Raw genomic sequence first — 24,670 nt, forward strand, 5'->3', positions numbered from 1 at the left:
AGCTCTTTTTTGACTTAAAAAGTACTTTTTTAAGCACTTATTTGGTCATCCAAACACCATATTAACTGAAAAAGCATTTTTTTAAAAAAAGTTCTTTTTGGTCTAGCTTTTGTAACCAAACGGGGCCTTATACGTTTGAATTGTTGCAGAATGATAAATATCTGGGTATTTAATTAATATGGTCACATATGATCAGGTCACTTGTGATAAAATAAAATATGTCTAATTTTACACCAACAACTTCCAACGACCTCTATTGAATTCGGTTAAGCGACTCATGTTTTAGATGTTTGGGTGGTGAATCATGTTTTAGATGTTTAGCATAATTTTGATTGCGTTGTTCATGTGCTTCCATTATCTATCGAACATGTTTGTAATTCCGAATATTTTGTGTTCATAATCTTTCTATATTATAATAGTTTTATGCCTTAGAATAACTGTTTGGTCTTTTATGTGTTAGGATTGAATTACCCCTAAGCCACTTTCACCCATTTTCTCCCTCCAATCCCCCACTACACGTTATATTTGCTTCTTAATTTTTAAGCTTTTATGTCCCATTTATTATATATATATATATATAATCTATTTCCTTAAAAAAGAAAAGAAAAGAAAAGAAAAGCTCAACTCTACGTTTTCAATAAAATAAATAAATAAATAAACAAAGCACGACAATTTTAGATCATGGAGCATAAAATGCAAGTTCTTGGATAAAACATGAAAATGAGGAAAAAGATCAGCGAAAGGTAAATTAAATGAGATGTATTGGTAAAAACGTAGAAAAATGAAGGGAAAATTGCATATATCACCCTTGTGAAATTTCGTATTAGCTAATAACCCCCTGTGAAAATTTTTTAAGATAATAACCCCCTGTGATTCTAGATTTGTAGCATACACACCCTTTTCAGCTAAAAAATGACGAAAATACCCCTACATAAAATAAATGATAAATTAAATAGTTCATAAAAGTCGAGGGCGTTTTCATCATTTTTTAGCCAGAAGGGGTGTGTATGCTACAAATCAAGAATCACAGGGGGTTATTAGCTTAAAAAATTTTCACAGGGGGTTATTAGCTAGCACGGGATTTCACAAGGGTGATATATGCAATTTCCCCAAAAATGAAATACGATACAAAATATGCATGTGCGCGCCACATGCTCTTTCCCCATTTTAGTGCTAATGATTTTTGAATATATTTTATTTATTTTACTGATATAAACTTAGCCATGCATAAGAAAAAAAGATTAAACCTTCTATTAATTTGGTGTCACTACTCATTTCGTTAATAAAATTCAAATGAAATTGGTTTTTCACAGTATTGAGATGTGGACAGTAACACCATGTTTTTATTATAAAACTAAAGTATGTTTCCTAGTTAGTTACACATAAAATTTGGATAAATATAAAACTATCCATTCTTTTGTCGCCACACCTAATCAGATTTCTAAACTTACTATTTTATTTGGAGTTGATGAGAGATGTTATAATTGGATTTGGAATCCTATACATAATTGGGAATTTGAAACCATTGAAAATTTCTCGGGGACTCTCTAACTCATTCAGTGATGAATAATAATATGGATTTTAAGTAGGGTTGGAGAAAAATACCGAAATGCCGTCATACCGCCTATACCGTATCGAAAAAAACCATATATATCGAAAATTTCGATATACCATAAATTTCGGTACGGTATGATACCATACCGAATTTAAGATTTTCAAATTTTTGGTATTTTGATATACCCAAAAAAATTCGGTATACACGATATCGGAATGATACCGCGTATACCGACATTTTTTAAAAAAAACAATTTAAAAAAAATGGTATACACGGTATCATACCGATACATATACTGAAAATTTCGGTACAGTATCGGTATGGATTTATGTCATACCAAAATTTCTGTATATCGACATGAAATTTTTGGTACGGTATCTTTGGTATCGAAATTTTCGATACGGTATGCGATATTCGTTGAATATCGCGGTATATCATACCGAATCACCTCTAATTTTAAATAGAATTTTGTCACATATGGTGAAAATAAAAATGTCTATGCGGTTTCTAATGTGCGTTCAAATTGGTGGAGTGAGACTCTAGGTATAATCTTTGTCAGAGATTAGAAATTCGATTCCCTTACCCAACACCGACTATGTAGCCGCAATGGACGAAAATTATTGGGATTAAGAAAAAGGCTTCACAAAAATTAGCTATATTAAAGTTTATTTGTTTATTAATAGTTTATATATATATATATATATATATATATATATATATATATATATATATATATATATTCACTTTATGATCAAAATGGACTAACGGCTAACGCATCGAAACCAAAACGAGTGTAAAAATGACGTTATGAATAAAATGCTAGGCTATAAAATATTATTTTATCATACTCCCGAATTTAGTCATTTTTCTAAAAAAAATAAAATAAATAAACTTATTTGTTTGTAAATAATGACAAAATCATTCCACATTGCTTATATGAAAAAGAAAAAAAAAACATGCTGTGATGTCAAAAGAAATGAATTTAATATTGGGAAAGAGAGTAGCTTATAATAAATGATTTAAATTATTTATTTATTTAAATCTTTCAAAATTCAAACTCTACCTCTAAAATTATATAAAATAAAAATTTATAATTATGAGGTTGATCATATAAAGAGACCAACTAATTAAAGTGCACTTGCTTAATACATAGTATAGATAAGTAAATTTGATTTTATTTATATATATTTTCATTTTTTTCTCAACTAACCATCATAACCAGAATAAATGATAATTAACTTTTAAATTTGTTTTATATTATTTTAGAAATGAAAAAAAAATGTTAAAAATTATTGAAAAATAAAAATATAATATTTATATATATATACCAAATATATTATATTATTTTGTACACACGCAGTGCATGTGTACGATTATCCTAGTTATGTATAATATTTGAGCACTTTATAGTGATGACACAAATTTTTTTTTTCTTCAAAATTTCTCTTTACACTACATAAAGAAGTAGATTTAATTTTATTCATATATATATTTCCATATTTTTTTAACTAACCATAATAGATAGAATAAAATGATTGATGAATTTTAAATTTATGTAATTTTTATCTTTTCTGTTTTAATCTTTGTCTATATTTTGTAGCGGCCCTCCCAAAGGCGAAATCCTAAATCCGCCCCTGTGTATATATTCTATTGGGGAAAAGGTATATAACTAAAGTTTAAGCTCAATGTTGAAGAATGTCAAGCTTGAGTGACTCGAAATTTGCTAACTTGATTAAATTCAAGATTAATTATGATTATCAAGCGCTGGAGGATCGAAGACAAGAAGAAATCTTTGGAAAAGAAATTATAATATACGTACTTGACAAAAGGAATTATTGCGGTCACTGAAAAAATGCAATTATACTATATGGAAAAAAACATGAAAAATAAGGAAAAAGATCGATGAAAGCTGGTAAATGAGATATAATGGTAAAAAAGTAGGAAAATGAAAATATATACACCATCATCCTATGCATGTGATGATGTGAACATGCATAAATATTGGTAATAGCACCTGCCCTTTCCCATTTCGGTGCTAATGCTTTTTTAATATACTTTATAATTTATTTTACTAATATAAACTTTTGCCCTACACAAGCAAAAAGACTAAACCAGCTATTAATGGTCATTACTCACTGTGTTAATAAAATTCTGATGAATTTACAATATTGAGATGTAGACACCACCAAGTTTTTATTGTAAACTTAAAGTATGTTTCCTAGTTTGCTACGCATAAAATTTTGGATAACTATGAAGCCATCCCATTTTTTTTCTCACCACACCTAATAAGTTTTTTTTTGTTTTTTTTTTAAAAAAAAGAAAAGAAATTTGAGGGGCGTTGTGACTTGTGACTGGATTTCGAATTCAAGATATCATTTCAAATGAACTAAGATCAGATAAATTCGTCAAGAAATGTGATGTTCATGTATAATCCAATTTCATATCAAAGTTTTTCATTAACATATAATTTTTTTATTTTTATATTTTTATCGAGAAGAACATCAACTGTACACCAGATAATTAATATTAAAATGTTTGAAATAAAATTATATGCAAATTACCAGATAAATTTTGTAAATATATGAAGTTCAAATTGCATATCTTATTCTAAATAGGTTATAATAAAATAATTATAAAGATGAATTAATTAAATTATAAATATCGTAAAAAAATATACACAAGAATTAAATTTCATTTCGCATTTTAATATCAATCATTTTAACAATAAATAATTACATGAAATAAATCCAAAATTAATTTTGTATGGGGTGGATAATAACATGTAATCCAATATGTTAAAGTTATTAAAAATAAATATTAATAATATTAACTCAGGTCGGGAAGAGGTTTTATTCTCGTCCCTATCTAGATATCAACCGAGACGGAAGAATTTAGGTTGAGAAAACTTCGAGTCGATATCCTCTTAGGACGAGTGTGGAATGAGATTAGAGATTTTGAGAAATGTTGTTAGTCTAGTTTGGACTTGGGAAATCCCAGGAACATCACTATTCACTAGCCATAGTTAATATAATATTACTTGGTGATGGGTCGGTTGGGTGTATATAATTTAAATCCATTAACCCAAAATAAAGAATGAATTCCAATTATATGTAATCGGCATACCCATTGTTTTATTTGTTTCTAAAAATAGTTTTCCTTCATGCATTGAACTATCTATAAAGTACAATGTATTCATAGAATTTGAAAAATTATCCTTGTTTCTATTAACCTTTTTCCCCTCTTACTTGCAATGATGACTAATCAAAAATCGAGATGAAAGAAAAGCATAGCCGAACATAGTTATTGACCAAATGATATACAATAATACCCAAATATATCTATTTTTTCCTTCCCAAACAAAACAAAAGAAAAGAAAAGACTCACAATTATGAAGAACAAATTCCAATGATACGAAATCATACGCCTGAAATAAAGACGATTAACCTGAAATATGTATAAAATTATGAAGAACAAATTCCAATGATAAGAAAATTTTCAAATGACACACCTGAGACGACAAATCACCAATAACGCACGAATATTTGGGGAAAAACTGATTTTATATATGTAATGAAAATGTGTTAATCATTATACTTTAGAGACATATTTACAAAAAAAAATTAATATTTTAAAATAAATATATATGTGGTCTGGACATCCTTATGTCCGTGGTCCATTGCTAATTTGCTATGGCGTGTCCTTTTTTTTTTGAGACATTTATAGCCAAAGTCTAAATTATTTGTTAATTTTGGCAACAAATCTCTTACTTTTTATATAAAAATAATAAAGAATTAAATATTTTTTGGATACACCTCCTCAACTTAGAGAAAAATTGGCTACAAATTTTTTTAATAAAAGATTAACTAAAATTTGATATGTTGTATTAATTTTTCATATTATATTTTTCCTAGTGCATGGTGGTAAGCCAACAAAAACTTGTAGAAACATGTGAAGTAGGAGGCTTGTTGTTACAAAAACCTACACAAATTTATATAGAAGACTCACTAAAATTTGATATTATCCATTAACATTCTATTTCTCATAATGGTACGTAAGAAAAAAAAAATTATTTCGTGGAAACTTGTAAATATCGCAAGGAGATGATATGCAGATAGCCATGACGAAAAATTCCAAATCCCGGCCATTATATGATGAGAAATAACTATTGGGAATTACAAGCATATTTACATATATTATCATATGGCTATATATTCTCATTTCTATATAAACTTAGTCATTGTCTTTATCAATCTTAAAAATGAAAATAGGAATTAACTATAATTGTATGTATAATCATTTTTGTAATTTGTTAAAAAGATATACAACGAAATTTCAAGCTTATATATAAATGTGGCCGGACAACGTAACAATGCCTATCACTTACACACTAGCTAGCTAGCTCCATAAACTTTCAAGCTGAAATTCTTATAAGATCGTAACTCGTAACAACCGTGTGGTAGTTCTTGCTTTAAATTCCGAGGTCGAATCTGCGGCAAAAATCGTAAGGATTCTCTTGAGTTTATTTTTACGTACCAATATTGTTCTATGATTTGTGCAATATATATGATCTTCAATATTTTATTTTATCATACTCTTAACTTTAGTAATTTTTCTACGAAAAATAATTTAAACTGATTTGTTTGGTAAATAATGACAAAATTCAAAATTACATTACATCGGAAAAGAAATTATTGAAGAGCGATTTTATACTTGTTAGTGCATAACTGTTAGTACTTGTTTTGGTGTAACGTTTTCAGTTTTCCCAGCATAAAAATTAAAAAAAAAAAAAAAACCTCAACATTGCAATTGGCTCTACGCAATCTGGCCTTGGTGTAATTCGATCGGACACTGAGAGATTCCGTGCAATCCTCGACGGCTTTCTCGTACTGTCCTAATTTGGCACGGCAAGCGGCTCTATTGCAAAGCAGAACAGAGTTGTGCGGATCATTCTCCAATCCTTTTGTGTATGCATACGTCGCCTCTGTGAACCTTGATGCCTTGAACAGCCTGTTACCGTTCGATCGAGCTCTTGTCACGGACTTCACCCTTTCGAAGATCGACTTCACTTCATCGCTCGAATAATCCAGTTTCATTGCATGTTGAGCCGCAGTCATGGCATCCTCAAACCTGCCGTTAGCCATGTAAACGAGGGCATGAACTAACAGTAAACCAGCCGTGGCAGAGCAGCCAAAAAACTTGGCATGGAGCTCGATTCGGAAACTCGGTTGGTTTTGAATTATGGAGTGGGCCTCTTCGTGTCTCTTTAGTTTCAACAAATTAGCACTCCCATTTAACTTAGAAATCAGCTCAGATTTTTTATTCTTTCCTTGACAATTGTCGTTTTGAACAGGGAGCATGGAGAACATATCAATTGTGAGTTACGTTTGTATTGTGATATCCCTCGTCTCAGCAATACGAGGTGTATATCCACAACAGACATTCATAGTTGCCCAGGACGGCAGCGGAAACTTCACCACTCTGTACCAAGCAATTACAGCAGCACCGAACTTAAGTTCAGAGATAACTTATGAAACGACTAACAATCTACCACTAATATAATGGTTTACTTTAATATAGAAAATACGGGATTTTTCAAAAATTTTGCCATGACCCGTTTGAAACTACTACAAAGCCACCCTGTGACAGACAGCAGTTCAACAAGAACAAAAGTCACCCAATAAATTTAATCCAAATACGATAATCATAAATTATCTAGAAAAGGGGAATCTATCCAACTCAGTTGCAGAAATAAAAATATTAAGTTTACATGCCAAAAGTTTTAAAGCAGGGAAAACACTTCCTGCAAACGACAAACAGCGTATGAAATATTTCACTCATATGTAATCAAAAGAAAGCAACATCAGAGTGCGGAAAAACTAAAGCACGTCGGTCAAGGGCCTGCACCACCGATGACCTCGCTCTGGGGATCCTGCCCCTCAACCTCAAAGTAATAATCATCACCTGAAAACAATAAGTGGAGTGAGTCGAAAGACTCAGCAAGAATATGGGGGAATAACGAGTACCACATAAATACAAGCACAAGCAGAGTAAAAATAACTTGTAATAAAATAATTTTGTGCCCTAAATTTAAAATAAATGATTTCTAAACAAAAAGAGCGAACATGAATGACACATACACATGGCTAAGTCGAGCATGAGAAATATAACTGAGTAAACTGTACGGAAACATAAACATAAATATTTGAACTTAGATCCTTGAATTGTGACTCTGTGATTTCGATCATGATCATGGCTGCAGTGCACTATGCCGCAAGGAAGTCAGGATAACACCCAACTCGTCTTGCCCATACTTGGTAAGGGAAGCCAGGATTTCTCCCAACTCGTCCAGACCCATACTTGGTAAGGGAAGCCAGGATATCTCCCAACTCGTCCAAACCCATAAATTGGTAAGGGAAGTCAGAACGTCTCCTAACTCGTCCAAACTCATACTTTCTATAGTCACAATCAACTCACTTTGTTCCTCAAAATATTTTCTTTCATACTTCCACATGGACTTAGCATGCATATGCAAATATGACATAAAGGTAAATATTAAGCAATAATCATGCATAAGACTCACACAAGGATGACCGGGATGGTGATTTAGGGACTAAACCAAAGGGGTATAAAGTTTAACCCATACTTGGCACTTACGACTAACTTGAGCGGTTTGCCCGTAAAATCTATAACTCACTCGATACTTAACCAAAAATGATTCCGCTTGAAGCCACTACTCCACGACACTTAGAACTAAGTAGAAAAGTTGTCCTCGGAATTTATTTCCTAAGCGAGCTATTTTTAAAGAAAGGTTTTTCGGACAGCAGCCCAAGAGAGTTGACAGATTCTGCGCACCTAAGATGAAAAATATAGAACTCGACCGAGACTTAACCGAATTAATTCCCGCTTGAACCGACATCTTTCCAACATCCTAAACTAATCCCAGACCCGAGCCCTTAGCCAAAACACGAGCCTAAACTTGCTATAAGGATCGAGTTCTGGACAGCAAGCCTTAACCCAAAAAATTCTGTACTTACACTTTCTCTAGAATTGAAACTTGCCAACAACCAACAACCACATCGAGCCATCCTATATACTACCCCGTGAACTACATATCACCCGTGGTAGTTCCTAAATCACCAAACCAATCCATCAAGCAACCAAACCACAAGAATTCAGAAATGCAATGCAAGACATTTTCTGAAAAATTTGACAGCATTAGCATCAACAAGACTCACATTGTCACAATGAACATATAACAAACACTTTAAATGCTGACTTGCTAAAACCGAAATGCAAGCAAAGGGAATGGGCAGAAAACGTAATGCACAAAAGAAACAGGGCACGGCTGGAACAAGGACATATTTTGCACAAAACCTAACACCATACAAGACTCATATTAATAAGCTATAATGCATAGAGAAGAAACCATAAACTTGCCTAACAATTCAAGCAAGAAAATCAAAAATGAAAGCAAGAAAATTCTGGTTCTTCTCGGCCGAACAGAAATTGCAACTTGGGTTGGATTTTTGAGCTGAAATCTATGAAGATGGAGCTCAATAATCCTTCCAACTAGCTAAGGGATGAATTAAAACAAAGAAATGAAGAAAAGGAAGATCAAAGGAAGAAGATTGCAAGAGAAAAATGCAAGAAGAATCGCCCCTGCTCTATCTCACGGCTAGTGAGTGTGTTATGGTGTGTGTGTGTGTGTTACAAATTTAGAAGCTAGGTTTAATTTAAGTAGGAGCATATGTGTGGCTAGGATTTGATCTTGGCTCTTTAGATTAGGCAAACCCTAGGTGAGAAAATAGTTGAATAAAAATTCAAAGCACCACACTTAGCAATTTTTGACTGGAAATAAATCGCACCTATAATTAGCAAGTTTAAAAATCCTAATTTAAAATATTAAATTTGATTTTACAAAGCTGGAAATAAAAAATACTATTTTTTTGCAAAAGTTAGAAATAATAAATTCTATCGCTCAAGAAAATATAATATTTAGCCAAGTAATCACAGAAAATTAAAATAATTAAATTAATTAAAATAATAAATATTAAAGACTAATTTAGCCATAAAAATTAAATTAAGAAATTTTAGGCGTCACAATTCCTCCCTCCCTAATATGGAATTTCGTCCTCGAAATTCAGGACTTACCAAAAAGCTCTGGATAACGAGTCCTGATATCTGCCTCTGCTTCCCAAGTGGCCTCTTTCTCTGAATGATTCTGCCATCTCACTTTGACCATTGGAATCGACTTGTTACGGAGTCTCCTTTCCTGTCGATCCAAAATCTGGATGGGCCTCTCCTCATAGGTCATGTGAGGAGATAGCTGAAGCGGTTCCGAACTGAGCACATGGGATGGGTTCGAGATGTACTTCCTTAGCATCGACACATGGAAGACATTATGGATCTTATCAAGGTTAGGCGGCAAGGCCACTCTATAAGCCAATGCCCCTACCCTATCCAGTATCTCGAAGGGTCCTATGAACCTCGGTGCCAACTTTCCTTTCTTCCCAAACCTCATAACTCCCTTCAGCGGCGCTACACGGATGAACACATGATCACCCACCGAAAACTCCAAGTCTCTTCTCCGGTGGTCGGCATAACTCTTTTGCCGGCTCTGTGCAGTCCTCATCCTGTCACGGATCTTGGCTACCACTTCAGCAGACTGCTGAACAATCTCTGGTCCTAACTCTGACCTCTCTCCAATATCGGTCCACAAGACCGGTGATCTGCACGGTCTGCCATAGAGTGCCTCGTAAGGCGCCATACCAATGGTGGCTTGGAAGCTATTGTTATAGGCAAATTCCACCAAAGGCAGTCTCGACTCCCAACTGCCTTGAAAGTCAATGGCACAAGCTCTCAAAAGGTCCTCTAGAATCTGAATCACCCTCTCGGACTGTCCATCCGTCTGCGGGTGAAAGGCAGTGGTAAACAAGAGCTTCGTCCCCAATGCTGCGTGAAGACTCTTCTAAAAGGTCGAAGTAAACCGCGGATCTCTATCAGACACTATGGAAACAGGGATACCATGTAGTCTGACTATCTCCCGAATATACAACTCTGCATACTGCGTCATTGTGAAGGTCGTCCTCACTGGCAAGAAGTGTGCCGACTTAGTGAGGCGGTCTACTATAACCCAAATAGCGTTCGAATTCCTCACGGTCCTCGGCAAGCCAACAACGAAGTCCATAGTAATGTTTTCCCATTTCCACTCCGGAATAGGGAGTGGCCTAAGTAATCCTGCAGGTCTCTGATGCTCAGCCTTGACCTGCTGGCATGTTAGGCATTCTGACACAAATCGGGCGATGTAACTCTTCATGCCCGGCCACCAATACAATCGCTGAAGATCCCGATACATCTTCGTACTTCCTGGGTGGATAGAGTACGGTGATGTGTGTGTCTCTGCCATGATAGTAGCTCGCAGAGAGTCACCTTCGGGAACCCAAAATCGATCTCTAAACTTCACAATCCCATCTACTACAGAATACAAACCACTATCTTTCTCCTCAGCTTTCTGTCTCCACTTCCTCAGTTGCTCATCATCTGCTTGAGCAATTCTGATACGGTCGAACAATGTAGTCTGTACTGACAAGACTGACAATCTAGGAGCCCTACCCTCAGCATAGAACTCCAATCCGAACCTCTGAATCTCATCTTGCAATGGTCTAGACACTGTCAAAGAGGCAAACACTGCTGTCTTTCTACTTAATGCATCAGCAACGACATTAGCCTTACCCGGATTGTAACTAATGTTGCAGTCATAGTCTTTCACCAACTCTAACCATCTTCGTTGTCTCATGTTCAACTCCTTCTGAGAAAAGAAGTATTTGAGGCTTTTATGGTCGGTGAATATCTTACACTTCTCTCCATAGAGATAGTGTCTCCAAATCTTGAGAGCGAAGACCACCGCTGCTAACTCCAAATCATGAGTAGGGTAGTTCTTCTCATGCTCCTTCAACTGTCTAGAAGCATAAGCAATAACCCTATCTCGATGCATAAGAACTGCTCCCAGCCCCAACTTGGAAGCATCAGTGTAAACCACAAAATCACCTTGCCCAGATGGCATAGCCAACACTGGTGCTGTCGTAAGAGCTTCTTTCAAAACATCAAAGCTCTTTTGACACTCGGAACCAAATGAACTTGGCATTCTTCTTAGTCAATGCTGTCAAGGGCACAGCAGTTGATGAAAAGCCCTTGATAAACTTTCTATAGTAACCGGCCAACCCGAGAAAACTGCGAATCTCTGAAGCACTTCTAGGTATAGACCACTCCTTCACTGCTTGGACCTTTGAAGGATCCACTTCTACTCCACTCTTGGAAATAATATGGCCCAAGAATGCCACTCTCTCCAACCAAAACTCGCATTTCTCAAATTTGGAAAACAACTTTTGCCCTCGGAGAACCTCAAGAACTATCTTCAAATGTTGCAAATGTTCTTCTCTATCCTTCGAGTAAATGAGGATATCATCTATGAAGACAATGACAAACTGATCTAAATATGGCTGGAACACGCGGTTCATAAGATCCATGAAGACCGCGGGTGCGTTCGTCATCCCAAACGGCATCACAAGGAACTCGTAGTGGCCATAACAAGTCCTAAATGCTGTTTTGAACACATCAGACTCTTTCACCTTCAACTGGTGATAACCGGAACGAAGATCAATCTTCGAGAATACAGCGGCTCCTTGCAACTGATCAAAGAGGTCCTCTATTCTAGGGAGCGGGTACTTATTCTTCACCGTCACTCCATTCAGCCCTCGGTAATCAATACACAACCTTAGGCTTTCGTTCTTCTTTTTCACAAAAAGGACTGGTGCACCCCAAGGAGAGAAACTAGGGCGTATGAAATTCTTATCAAGCAACTCTTGAATCTGCTCTTTTAACTCCCTCATTTCCGTAGGAGCCAATCTGTACGGTGCCTTAGATATCGGCAAAGTATCCAGCACCAAGTCAATAGAGAACTCGACTTCTCTATCAGGCGGAATACCTATAACATCGTCTGGAAACACATCCTCAAAATCTCTGACAACGTCCACATCTGAAATATCTGGACGTGGTGGCAACTCTGTCAAAGATATACTAGCTAAGAATGCCTCACATCCATCATGCACCAACTGCTTAGCTTGCATGAAAGATATAATCTGAGTCCTCCTCGAACCCCTAGCAGTCTCAAACCAGAATGGTTCTTCTCCCTCTGGTCTGACCATCACTGATCGCTGCTGGAAGTCAATCACTACCGCATTTTTCGTCATCCAGTCCATCCCAAGTATCAAATCAAACTCAGGCATGGGAAATACAATCAAATCTGCAACCACTGGTTGCCCTTGCAACAGAAGCTCAAGATCCCTCACCATCCTCCTAGTGGACAGTTCTTCCCCTGATGGGATGGTCACCGTGAATCCACCAATCAGATCCTCGCACTCAATGCTTCTCTTGCGAGTAAAAGCCTCTGATATGAAAGAATGGGTAGCCCCTGAGTCTAATAGGGCTTTAGTGGCCACACCAGCTACTAAAATTCTACCTGCATTAAAGGTGATTACAACCACGGAAAGATTGAAAACAAATAAGGCAAGCACTACTTAGATTCATTCTACGCCAACAAATTCCATAAACAAAATTATTCATCTCAACTATTCCAATTAACCCAAAGCATGCAGCTTAAAACAAATTCTCATTCTCAAAAGAAAAGCTCATAATCGAACATTGCAACTAGGAATCAGTTAAATCACCCTTAATCAAAACTCTAAATGTTACCTGTGATGAGCGTGGTATCAGGATCAGCCTCCTCGGCCTGCATCACAAAAACTCTCCCCTGAGTCGGCGTCCGGTGCTGTGGACAATCTGGAGCGATGTGCCCTGGCTTCTTGCACCAAAAGCAGACTCCAGCGCCTGCTAGACACTTCCCATGATGGGTACGCTTGCAAATAGTGCAGTAAGGCTTCTCCCCAGCCTTGGGGAGAGCGTGTCTCGGTGTCTGGTGACCCTGGGGTCGCTGAACCTGAGGTCCCTGGGGCCTATGGGCCAGATGCCCCTGAGGTCTGAAATGTCCCTGCTGGCAAGGCGGCCCAGTGAATGGCCTCTTCCCGTGCTGCTGCTGCGAACCATGAGATGGGAGCGGCCTCTTACCCTGCGCCTCCGCGCTGATGTCCCTCAATGTCTGCTCAGACCTCAAAGCTCGTCTGAGCGCTGAAGCATAGTCAGCTGGCTCAGCCATGAGTACATCTTGCCGGATAGTGGGTCGTAGCCCCACAATGAAGTGCTGGAGCTTCTCTGCCTTGTCGTCTCCAATCAAAGGCACAAAGTGGCAACCCCGCTCAAATTTCACCACAAACTCAGCCACCGATAAGTCTCCCTGTCGCAGACTCAAAAAATTCGTCTTCAAACGGGCTCTTACATCAGCAGTGAAATACTTCTCAAAGAAGAGCCTCCTAAACTCAGCCCAAGATAGGGTAGTCGTGTCTACTGTCTTCTCAACTCCCTCCCACCAGAGGGCAGCATCATCCTGGAGATGAAAGACAGCACAACGGACCCGGTCCGGATCCCCCATCTGCATATAGCGGAAGATCACCTCAAGAGAACGGATCCATCCCTCTGCTACCAGTGGATCAGTGGTGCCAGCAAAGTCTTTCGGATTCATCTTCCTGAACTGCTCATACACAGTCCCAAGTCCAGGCCTCGGAGCGTCCACATGTCGCTCTAGGATACGGGCTAAGCCCGCTAGCACCTGTGTCCCTACATCCGCATGTGGTGGAGGTGGCGGATGAAGCGGAGGACGTCCACGTCGAGCGGCCATCTGTACGCAAGTTCAAATTCCCACAATCAAGTTTCATGCCTTAGAAAAAGATTTTTCTTTAAATCTGAACAAGCTCGAAAATTAAAAGGATAAACGGAAGTGAACTTAAACAGATAGAAATAATTGCACTTAAATCTTACAGACTTTGAGGCGAGATCACTTGAGTTTCGGCTACCGGTAGTAGGCACAGCCCAAACCAAGACCGTGCTCTGATACCAACTGAAACGACTAACAATCTACCACTAATATAATGGTTTACTTTAATATAGAAAATACGGGATTTTTCAAAAATTTTGCCATGACCCGTTTGAAACTACTACAAAGCCACCCTGTCACAGACAGCAGTTCAACAAGAACAAAAGTCACCCAATAAATTTAATCCAAATACGATAATCATAAATTATCTAGAAAAGGGGAATCTATCCAACTCAGTTGCGGAAATAAAAATATTAAGTTTACATGCCAAAAGTTTTAAAGCAGGGAAAACACTTCCTGCAAACGACAAACAGCGTATGAAATATTTCACTCATATGTAATCAAAAGAAAGCAACATCAGAGTGCGGAAAAACTAAAGCACGTCGGTCAAGGGCCTGCACCACCGATGACCTCGCTCTGGGGATCCTGCCCCTCAACCTCAAAGTAATAATCATCACCTGAAAACAATAAGTGGAGTGAGTCGAAAGACTCAGCAAGAATATGGGGGGGGGGGGGGGGATAACGAGTGCCACATAAATACAAGCACAAGAAGAGTAAAAATAACTTGTAATAAAATAATTTTGTGCCCTAAATTTAAAATAAATGATTTCTAAACAAAAAGAGCGAACATGAATGACACATACACATGGCTAAGTCGAACATGAGAAATATAACTGAGTAAACTGTACGGAAACATAAACATAAATATTTGAACTTAGATCCTTGAATTGTGACTCTGTGATTTCGATCATGATCATGGCTGCAGTGCACTATGCCGCAAGGAAGTCAGGATAACACCCAACTCGTCTTGCCCATACTTGGTAAGGGAAGCCAGGATTTCTCCCAACTCGTCCAGACCCATACTTGGTAAGGGAAGCCAGGATATCTCCCAACTCGTCCAAACCCATAAATTGGTAAGGGAAGTCAGAACGTCTCCTAACTCGTCCAAACCCATACTTTCTATAGTCACAATCAACTCACTTTGTTCCTCAAAATATTTTCTTTCATACTTCCACATGGACTTAGCATGAATATGCAAATATGACATAAAGGTAAATATTAAGCAATAATCATGCATAAGACTCACACAAGGATGACCGGGGATGGTGATTTAGTGACTAAACCAAAGGGGTATAAAGTTTAACCCATACTTGGCACTTACGACTAACTTGAGCGGTTTGCCCGTAAAATCTATAAAAAAATGATTCCGCTTGAAGCCACTACTCCACGACACTTAGAACTAAGTAGAAAAGTTGTCCTTGGAATTTATTTCCTAAGCGAGCTATTTTTAAAGAAAGGTTTTTCGGACAGCAGCCCAAGAGAGTTGACAGATTCTGCGCACCTAAGATGAAAAATATAGAACTCGACCGAGACTTAACCAAATTAATTCCCGCTTGAACCGACATCTTCCCAACATCCTAAACTAATCCCAGACCCGAGCCCTTAGCCAAAACACGAGCCTAAACTTGCTATAAGGATCGAGTTCTGGACAGCAAGCCTTAACCCAAAAAATTTTGTACTTACACTTTCTCTAGAATTGAAACTTGCCAACAACCAACAACCACATCGAGCCATCCTATATACTACCCCGTGAACTACATATCACCCGTGGTAGTTCCTAAATCACCAAACCAATCCATCAAGCAACCAAACCACAAGAATTCAGAAATGCAATGCAAGACATTTTCTGAAAAATTTGACAGCATTAGCATCAACAAGACTCACATTGTCACAATGAACATATAACAAACACTTTAAATGCTGACTTGCTAAAACCGAAATGCAAGCAAAGGGAATGGGCAGAAAACGTAATGCACAAAAGAAACAGGGCACGGCTGGAACAAGGACATATTTTGCACAAAACCTAACACCATACAAGACTCATATTAATAAGCTATAATGCATAGAGAAGAAACCATAAACTTGCCTAACAATTCAAGCAAGAAAATCGAAAATGAAAGCAAGAAAATTCTGGTTCTTCTCGGCTGAACAAAAATTGCAACTTGGGTTGGATTTTTGAGATGAAATCTATGAAGATGGAGCTCAATAATCCTTCCAACTAGCTAAGGGATGAATTAAAACAAAGAAATGAAGAAAAGGAAGATCAAAGGAAGAAGATTGCAAGAGAAAAATGCAAGAAGAATCGCCCCTGCTCTATCTCACGGCTAGTGAGTGTGTTATGGTGTGTGTGTGTGTGTGTTACAAATTTAGAAGCTAGGTTTAATTTAAGTAGGAGCATATGTGTGGATAGGATTTGATCTTGGCTCTTTAGATTAGGCAAACCCTAGGTGAGAAAATAGTTGAATAAAAATTCAAAGCACCACACTTAGCAATTTTTGACTGGAAATAAATCGCAACTATAATTAGCAAGATTAAAAATCCTAATTTAAAATATTAAATTTGATTTTACTAAGCTGGAAATAAAAAATACTATTTTTTTGCAAAAGTTAGAAATAATAAATTCTATCGCTCAAGAAAATATAATATTTAGCCAATTAATCACAGAAAATTAAAATAATTAAATTAATTAAAATAATAAATATTAAAGACTAATTTAGCCATAAAAATTAAATTAAGAAATTTTAGGCGTCACAATTCCTCCCTCCCTAATATGGAATTTCGTCCTCGAAATTCAGGACTTACCAAAAAGCTCTGGATAACGAGTCCTGATATCTGCCTCTGCTTCCCAAGTGGCCTCTTTCTCTGAATGATTCTGCCATCTCACTTTGACCATTGGAATCGACTTGTTACGGAGTCTCCTTTCCTGTCGATCCAAAATCTGGATGGGCCTCTCCTCATAGGTCATGTGAGGAGATAGCTGAAGCGGTTCCGAACTGAGCACATGGGATGGGTTCGAGAAGTACTTCCTTAGCATCGACACATGGAAGACATTATGGATCTTATCAAGGTTAGGCGGCAAGGCCACTCTATAAGCCAATGCCCCTACCCTATCCAGTATCTCGAAGGGTCCTATGAACCTCGGTGCCAACTTTCCTTTCTTCCCAAACCTCATAACTCCCTTCAGCGGCGCTACACGGATGAACACATGATCACCCACCGAAAACTCCAAGTCTCTTCTCCGGTGGTCGGCATAACTCTTTTGCCGGCTCTGTGCAGCCCTCATCTGTCACGGATCTTGGCTACCACTTCAGCAGTCTGCTGAACAATCTCTGGTCCTAACTCTGACCTCTCTCCAATATCGGTCCACAAGACCGGTGATCTGCACGGTCTGCCATAGAGTGCCTCGTAAGGCGCCATACCAATGGTGGCTTGGAAGTTATTGTTATAGGCAAATTCCACCAAAGGCAGTCTCGACTCCCAACTGCCTTGAAAGTCAATGGCACAAGCTCTCAAAAGGTCCTCTAGAATCTGAATCACCCTCTCGGACTGTCCATCCGTCTGCGGGTGAAAGGCAGTGGTAAACAAGAGCTTCGTCCCCAATGCTGCGTGAAGACTCTTCCAAAAGGTCGAAGTAAACCGCGGATCTCTATCAGACACTATGGAAACAGGGATACCATGTAGTCTGACTATCTCCCGAATATACAACTCTGCATACTGCGTCATTGTGAAGGTCGTCCTCACTGGCAAGAAGTGTGCCGACTTAGTGAGGCGGTCTACTATAACCCAAATAGCGTTCGAATTCCTCACGGTCCTCGGCAAGCCAACAACGAAGTCCATAGTAATGTTTTCCCATTTCCACTCCGGAATAGGGAGTGGCCTAAGTAATCCTGCAGGTCTCTGATGCTCAGCCTTGACCTGCTGGCATGTTAGGCATTCTGACACAAATCGGGCGATGTAACTCTTCATGCCCGGCCACCAATACAATCGCTGAAGATCCCGATACATCTTCGTACTTCCTGGGTGGATAGAGTACGGTGATGCGTGTGTCTCTGCCATGATAGTAGCTCGCAGAGAGTCACCTTCGGGAACCCAAAATCGATCTCTAAACTTCACAATCCCATCTACTACAGAATACAAACCACTATCTTTCTCCTCAGCTTTCTGTCTCCACTTCCTCAGTTGCTCATCATCTGCTTGAGCAATTCTGATACGGTCGAACAATGTAGTCTGTACTGACAAGGCTGACAATCTAGGAGCCCTACCCTCAGCATAGAACTCCAATCCGAACCTCTGAATCTCATCTTGCAATGGTCTAGACATTGTCAAAGAGGCAAACACTGCTGTCTTTCTACTTAATGCATCAGCAACGACATTAGCCTTACCCGGATTGTAACTAATGTCGCAGTCATAGTCTTTCACCAACTCTAACCATCTTCGTTGTCTCATGTTCAACTCCTTCAGAGAGAAGAAGTATTTGAGGCTTTTATGGTCGGTGAATATCTTACACTTCTCTCCATAGAGATAGTGTCTCCAAATCTTGAGAGCGAAGACCACCGCTGCTAACTCCAAATCATGAGTAGGGTAGTTCTTCTCATGCTCCTTCAACTGTCTAGAAGCATAAGCAATAACCCTATCTCGATGCATAAGAACTGCTCCCAACCCCAACTTGGAAGCATCAGTGTAAACCACAAAATCACCTTGCCCAGATGGCATAGCCAACACTGGTGCTGTCGTAAGAGCTTCCTTCAAAACATCAAAGCTCTTTTGACACTCGGAACTCCAAATGAACTTGGAATTCTTCTTAGTCAATGCTGTCAAGGGCACAGCAGTTGATGAAAAGCCCTTGATAAACTTTCTATAGTAACCGGCCAACCCGAGAAAACTGCGAATCTCTGAAGCACTTTTAGGTATAGACCACTCCTTCACTGCTTGGACCTTTGAAGGATCCACTTCTACTCCACTCTTGGAAATAATATGGCCCAAGAATGCCACTCTCTCCAACCAAAACTCGCATTTCTCAAATTTGGAAAACAACTTTTGCCCTCGGAGAACCTCAAGAACTATCTTCAAATGTTGCAAATGTTCTTCTCTATCCTTCGAGTAAATGAGGATATCATCTATGAAGACAATGACAAACTGATCCAAATATGGCTGGAACACGCGGTTCATAAGATCCATGAAGACCGCGGGTGCGTTCGTCATCCCAAACGGCATCACAAGGAACTCGTAGTGGCCATAACGAGTCCTAAATGCTGTTTTGAACACATCAGACTTCACCTTCAACTGGTGATAACCGGAACGAAGATCAATCTTCGAGAATACAGCGGCTCCTTGCAACTGATCAAAGAGGTCCTCTATTCTAGGGAGCGGGTACTTATTCTTCACCGTCACTCCATTCAGCCCTCGGTAATCAATACACAACCTTAGGCTTTCGTTCTTCTTTTTCACAAAAAGGACTGGTGCACCCCAAGGAGAGAAACTAGGGCGTATGAAACCCTTATCAAGCAACTCTTGAATCTGCTCTTTTAACTCCCTCATTTCCGTAGGAGCCAATCTGTACGGTGCCTTAGATATCGGCACAGTATCCGGCACCAAGTCAATAGAGAACTCGACTTCTCTATCAGGCGGAATACCTATAACATCGTCTGGAAACACATCCTCAAAATCTCTGACAACGTCCACATCTGAAATATCTGGATGTGGTGGCAACTCTGTCAAAGATATACTGGCTAAGAATGCCTCACATCCATCATGCACCAACTGCTTAGCTTGCATGAAAGATATAATCTGAGTCCTCCTCGAACCCCTAGCAGTCTCAAACCAGAATGGTTCTTCTCCCTCTGGTCTGACCATCACTGATCGCTGCTGAAAGTCAATCACTACCGCATTTTTCGTCATCCAGTCCATCCCAAGTATCAAATCAAACTCAAGCATGTGCAAAACAATCAAATCTGCAACCACTGGTTGCCCTTGCAACAGAAGCTCAAGATCCCTCACCATCCTCCTAGTGGACAGTTCTTCCCCTGATGGGATGGTCACCGTGAATCCACCAATCAGATCCTCGCACTCAATGCTTCTCTTGCGAGTAAAAGCCTCTGATATGAAAGAATGGGTAGCCCCTGAGTCTAATAGGGCTCTAGTGGCCACACCAGCTACTAAAATTCTACCTGCATTAAAGGTGATTACAACCACGGAAAGATTGAAAACAAATAAGGCAAGCACTACTTAGATTCATTCTACGCCAACAAATTCCATAAACAAAATTATTCATCTCAACTATTCCAATTAACCCAAAGCATGCAGCTTAAAACAAATTCTCATTCTCAAAAGAAAAGCTCATAATCGAACATTGCAACTAGGAATCAGTTAAATCACCCTTAATCAAAACTCTAAATGTTACCTGTGATGAGCGTGGTATCAGGATCAGCCTCCTCGGCCTGCATCACAAAAACTCTCCCCTGAGTCGGCGTCCGGTGCTGTGGACAATCTGGAGCGATGTGCCCTGGCTTCTTGCACCAAAAGCAGACTCCAGCGCCTGCTAGACACTTCCCATGATGGGTACGCTTGCAAATAGTGCAGTAAGGCTTCTCCCCAGCCTTGGGGAGAGCGTGTCTCGGTGCCTGCTGACCCTGGGGTCGCTGAACCTGAGGTCCCTGGGGCCTATGGGCCAGATGCCCCTGAGGTCTGAAATGTCCCTGCTGGCAAGGCGGCCCAGTGAATGGCCTCTTCCCGTGCTGCTGCTGCGAACCATGAGATGGGAGCGGCCTCTTACCCTGCGCCTCCGCGCTGATGTCCCTCAATGTCTGCTCAGACCTCAAAGCTCGTCTGAGCGCTGAAGCATAGTCAGCTGGCTCAGCCATGAGTACATCTCGCCGGATAGTGGGTCGTAGCCCCACAATGAAGTGCTGGAGCTTCTCTGCCTTGTCGTCTCCAATCAAAGGCACAAAGTGCAACCCCGCTCAAATTTCACCACAAACTCAGCCACCGATAAGTCTCCCTGTCGCAGACTCAAAAAATCCGTCTTCAAACGGGCTCTCACATAAGCAGTGAAATACTTCTCAAAGAAGAGCATCCTAAACTCAGCCCAAGATAGGGTAGTCGTGTCTACTGTCTTCTCAACTCCCTCCCACCAGAGGGCAGCATCGTCCTAGAGATGAAAGACAGCACAACGGACCCGGTCCAGATCCCCCATCTGCATATAGCGGAAGATCACCTCAAGAGAACGGATCCATCCCTCTGCTACCAGTGGATCAGTGGTGCCAGCAAAGTCTTTCGGATTCATCTTCCTGAACTGCTCATACACAGTCCCAAGTCCAGGCCTCGGAACGTCCACATGTCGCTCTAGGATACGGGCTAAGCCTGCTAGCACCTGTGTCCCTACATCCGCATGTGGTGGAGGTGGCGGAGGAGGTGGCGGACGAAGCGGAGGACGTCCACGTCGAGCGGCCATCTGTACGCAAGTTCAAATTCCCACAATCAAGTTTCATGCCTTAGAAAAAGATTTTTCTTTAAATCTGAACAAGCTTGAAAATTAAAAGGATAAACGGAAGTGAACTTAAACAGATAGAAATAATTGCACTTAAATCTTACAGACTTTGAGGCGAGATCCCTTGAGTTTCGGCTACCGGTAGTAGGCACAGCCCAAACCAAGACCGTGCTCTGATACCAACTGAAACGACTAACAATCTACCACTAATATAATGGTTTACTTTAATATAGAAAATACGGGATTTTTCAAAAAATTTGCCATGACCCGTTTGAAACTACTACAAAGCCACCCTGTCACAGACAGCAGTTCAACAAGAACAAAAGTCACCCGATAAATTTAATCCAAATACGATAATCATAAATTATCTAGAAAAGGGGAATCTATCCAACTCAGTTGCGGAAATAAAAATATTAAGTTTACATGCCAAAAGTTTTAAAGCAGGGAAAACACTTCCTGCAAACGACAAACAGCGTATGAAATATTTCACTCATATGTAATCAAAAGAAAGCAACATCAGAGTGCGGAAAAACTAAAGCACGTCGGTCAAGGGCCTGCACCACCGATGACCTCGCTCTGGGGATCCTGCCCCTCAACCTCAAAGTAATAATCATCACCTGAAAACAATAAGTGGAGTGAGTCGAAAGACTCAGCAAGAATATGAGGGGGGATAACGAGTACCACATAAATACAAGCACAATCATAGTAAAAATAACTTGTAATAAAATAATTTTGTGCCCTAAATTTAAAATAAATGATTTCTAAACAAAAAGAGCGAACATGAATGACACATACACATGGCTAAGTCGAACATGAGAAATATAACTGAGTAAACTGTACGGAAACATAAACATAAATATTTGAACTTAGATCCTTGAATTGTGACTCTGTGATTTCGATCATGATCATGGCTGCAGTGCACTATGCCGCAAGAAAGTCAGGATGCACCCAACTCGTCTTGCCCATACTTGGTAAGGGAAGCCAGGATTTCTCCCAACTCGTCCAGACCCATACTTGGTAAGGGAAGCCAGGATATCTCCCAACTCGTCCAAACCCATAAATTGTTAAGGGAAGTCAGAACGTCTCCTAACTCGTCCAAACCCATACTTTCTATAGTCACAATCAACTCACTTTGTTCCTCAAAATATTTTCTTTCATACTTCCACATGGACTTAGCATGCATATGCAAATATGACATAAAGGTAAATATTAAGCAATAATCATGCATAAGACTCACACAAGGATGACCGGGGATCGTGATTTAGTGACTAAACCAAAGGGGTATAAAGTTTAACCCATACTTGGCACTTACGACTAACTTGAGCGGTTTGCCCGTAAAATCTATAAAAAAATGATTCCGCTTGAAGCCACTACTCCACGACACTTAGAACTAAGTAGAAAAGTTGTCCTCGCAATTTATTTCCTAAGCGAGCTATTTTTAAAGAAAGGTTTTTCGGACAGCAGCCCAAGAGAGTTGACAGATTCTGCGCACCTAAGATGAAAAATATAGAACTCGACCGAGACTTAACCGAATTAATTCCCGCTTGAACCGACATCTTCCCAACATCCTAAACTAATCCCAGACCCGAGCCCTTAGCCAAAACACGAGCCTAAACTTGCTATAAGGATCGAGTTCTGGACAGCAAGCCTTAACCCAAAAAATTCTGTACTTACACTTTCTCTAGAATTGAAACTTGCCAACAACCAACAACCACATCGAGCCATCCTATATACTACCCCGTGAACTACATATCACCCGTGGTAGTTCCTAAATCACCAAACCAATCCATCAAGCAACCAAACCACAAGAATTCAGAAATGCAATGCAAGACATTTTCTGAAAAATTTGACAGCATTAGCATCAACAAGACTCACATTGTCACAATGAACATATAACAAACACTTTAAATGCTGACTTGCTAAAACCGAAATGCAAGCAAAGGGAATGGGCAGAAAACGTAATGCACAAAAGAAACAGGGCACGGCTGGAACAAGGACATATTTTGCACAAAACCTAACACCATACAAGACTCATATTAATAAGCTATAATGCATAGAGAAGAAACCATAAACTTGCCTAACAATTCAAGCAAGAAAATCGAAAATGAAAGCAAGAAAATTCTGGTTCTTCTCGGCCGAACAGAAATTGCAACTTGGGTTGGATTTTTGAGCTGAAATCTATGAAGATGGAGCTCAATAATCCTTCCAACTAGCTAAGGGATGAATTAAAACAAAGAAATGAAGAAAAGGAAGATCAAAGGAAGAAGATTTCAAGAGAAAAATGCAAGAAGAATCGCCCTTGCTCTATCTCACGGCTAGTGAGTGTGTTATGGTGTGTGTGTGTGTGTTACAAATTTAGAAGCTAGGTTTAATTTAAGTAGGAGCATATGTGTGGCTAGGATTTGATCTTGGCTCTTTAGATTAGGCAAACCCTAGGTGAGAAAATAGTTGAATAAAAATTCAAAGCACCACACTTAGCAATTTTTGACTGGAAATAAATCGCACCTATAATTAGCAAGTTTAAAAATCCTAATTTAAAATATTAAATTCGATTTTACTAAGCTGGAAATAAAAAAATACTATTTTTTTGCAAAAGTTAGAAATAATAAATTCTATCGCTCAAGAAAATATAATATTTAGCCAATTAATCACAGAAAATTAAAATAATTAAATTAATTAAAATAATAAATATTAAAGACTAATTTAGCCATAAAAATTAAATTAAGAAATTTTAGGCGTCAGAACTTACATCCGTATAAGATCTGGAATTTATCACGAAAACGTTGTCATTCCAAAGCCGAAG

The 24,670-nt window shown here is 39.0% G+C and overlaps 1 protein-coding gene across 1 annotated transcript; it reads right to left on the reverse strand.

Annotated features, from left to right (window-relative positions):
* Window positions 1-7,445: 7,445 nt before the first annotated feature.
* Window positions 7,446-14,345, reverse strand: LOC140878051 (uncharacterized). The gene is made up of 10 exons (XM_073281652.1): window positions 13,307-14,345; window positions 12,540-13,073; window positions 12,121-12,362; window positions 11,693-11,997; window positions 10,985-11,298; window positions 10,647-10,840; window positions 10,072-10,523; window positions 9,707-9,897; window positions 8,672-8,752; window positions 7,446-7,516 (listed from the first exon to the last, which is right to left on the reverse strand). Exons 1-10 carry the CDS (start codon window positions 14,343-14,345, stop codon window positions 7,446-7,448), a joined length of 3,423 nt encoding a protein of 1,140 aa, XP_073137753.1.
* Window positions 14,346-24,670: the final 10,325 nt, after the last annotated feature.

This window comes from Henckelia pumila, chromosome 2, assembly GCF_033568475.1.
Source record: "Henckelia pumila isolate YLH828 chromosome 2, ASM3356847v2, whole genome shotgun sequence".
NCBI classification, from domain to species: Eukaryota; Viridiplantae; Streptophyta; class Magnoliopsida; order Lamiales; family Gesneriaceae; genus Henckelia; species Henckelia pumila.

Bases quoted from the DNA above. Each gene is read 5' to 3' on its own strand.
- LOC140878051 (XM_073281652.1), bottom strand. From the start codon at position 14,345: ATGGCCGCTCGACGTGGACGTCCTCCGCTTCATCCGCCACCTCCACCA. The intron at 12,363-12,539 runs GTATTCCGCCTG...GGGGTGCACCAG, and splicing joins GTTTCCAGACGATGTTATAG to TCCTTTTTGTGAAAAAGAAG. The intron at 7,517-8,671 runs GTGATATGTAGT...TATTGTTTTCAG, and splicing joins TGATTTAGGAACTACCACGG to GTGATGATTATTACTTTGAG.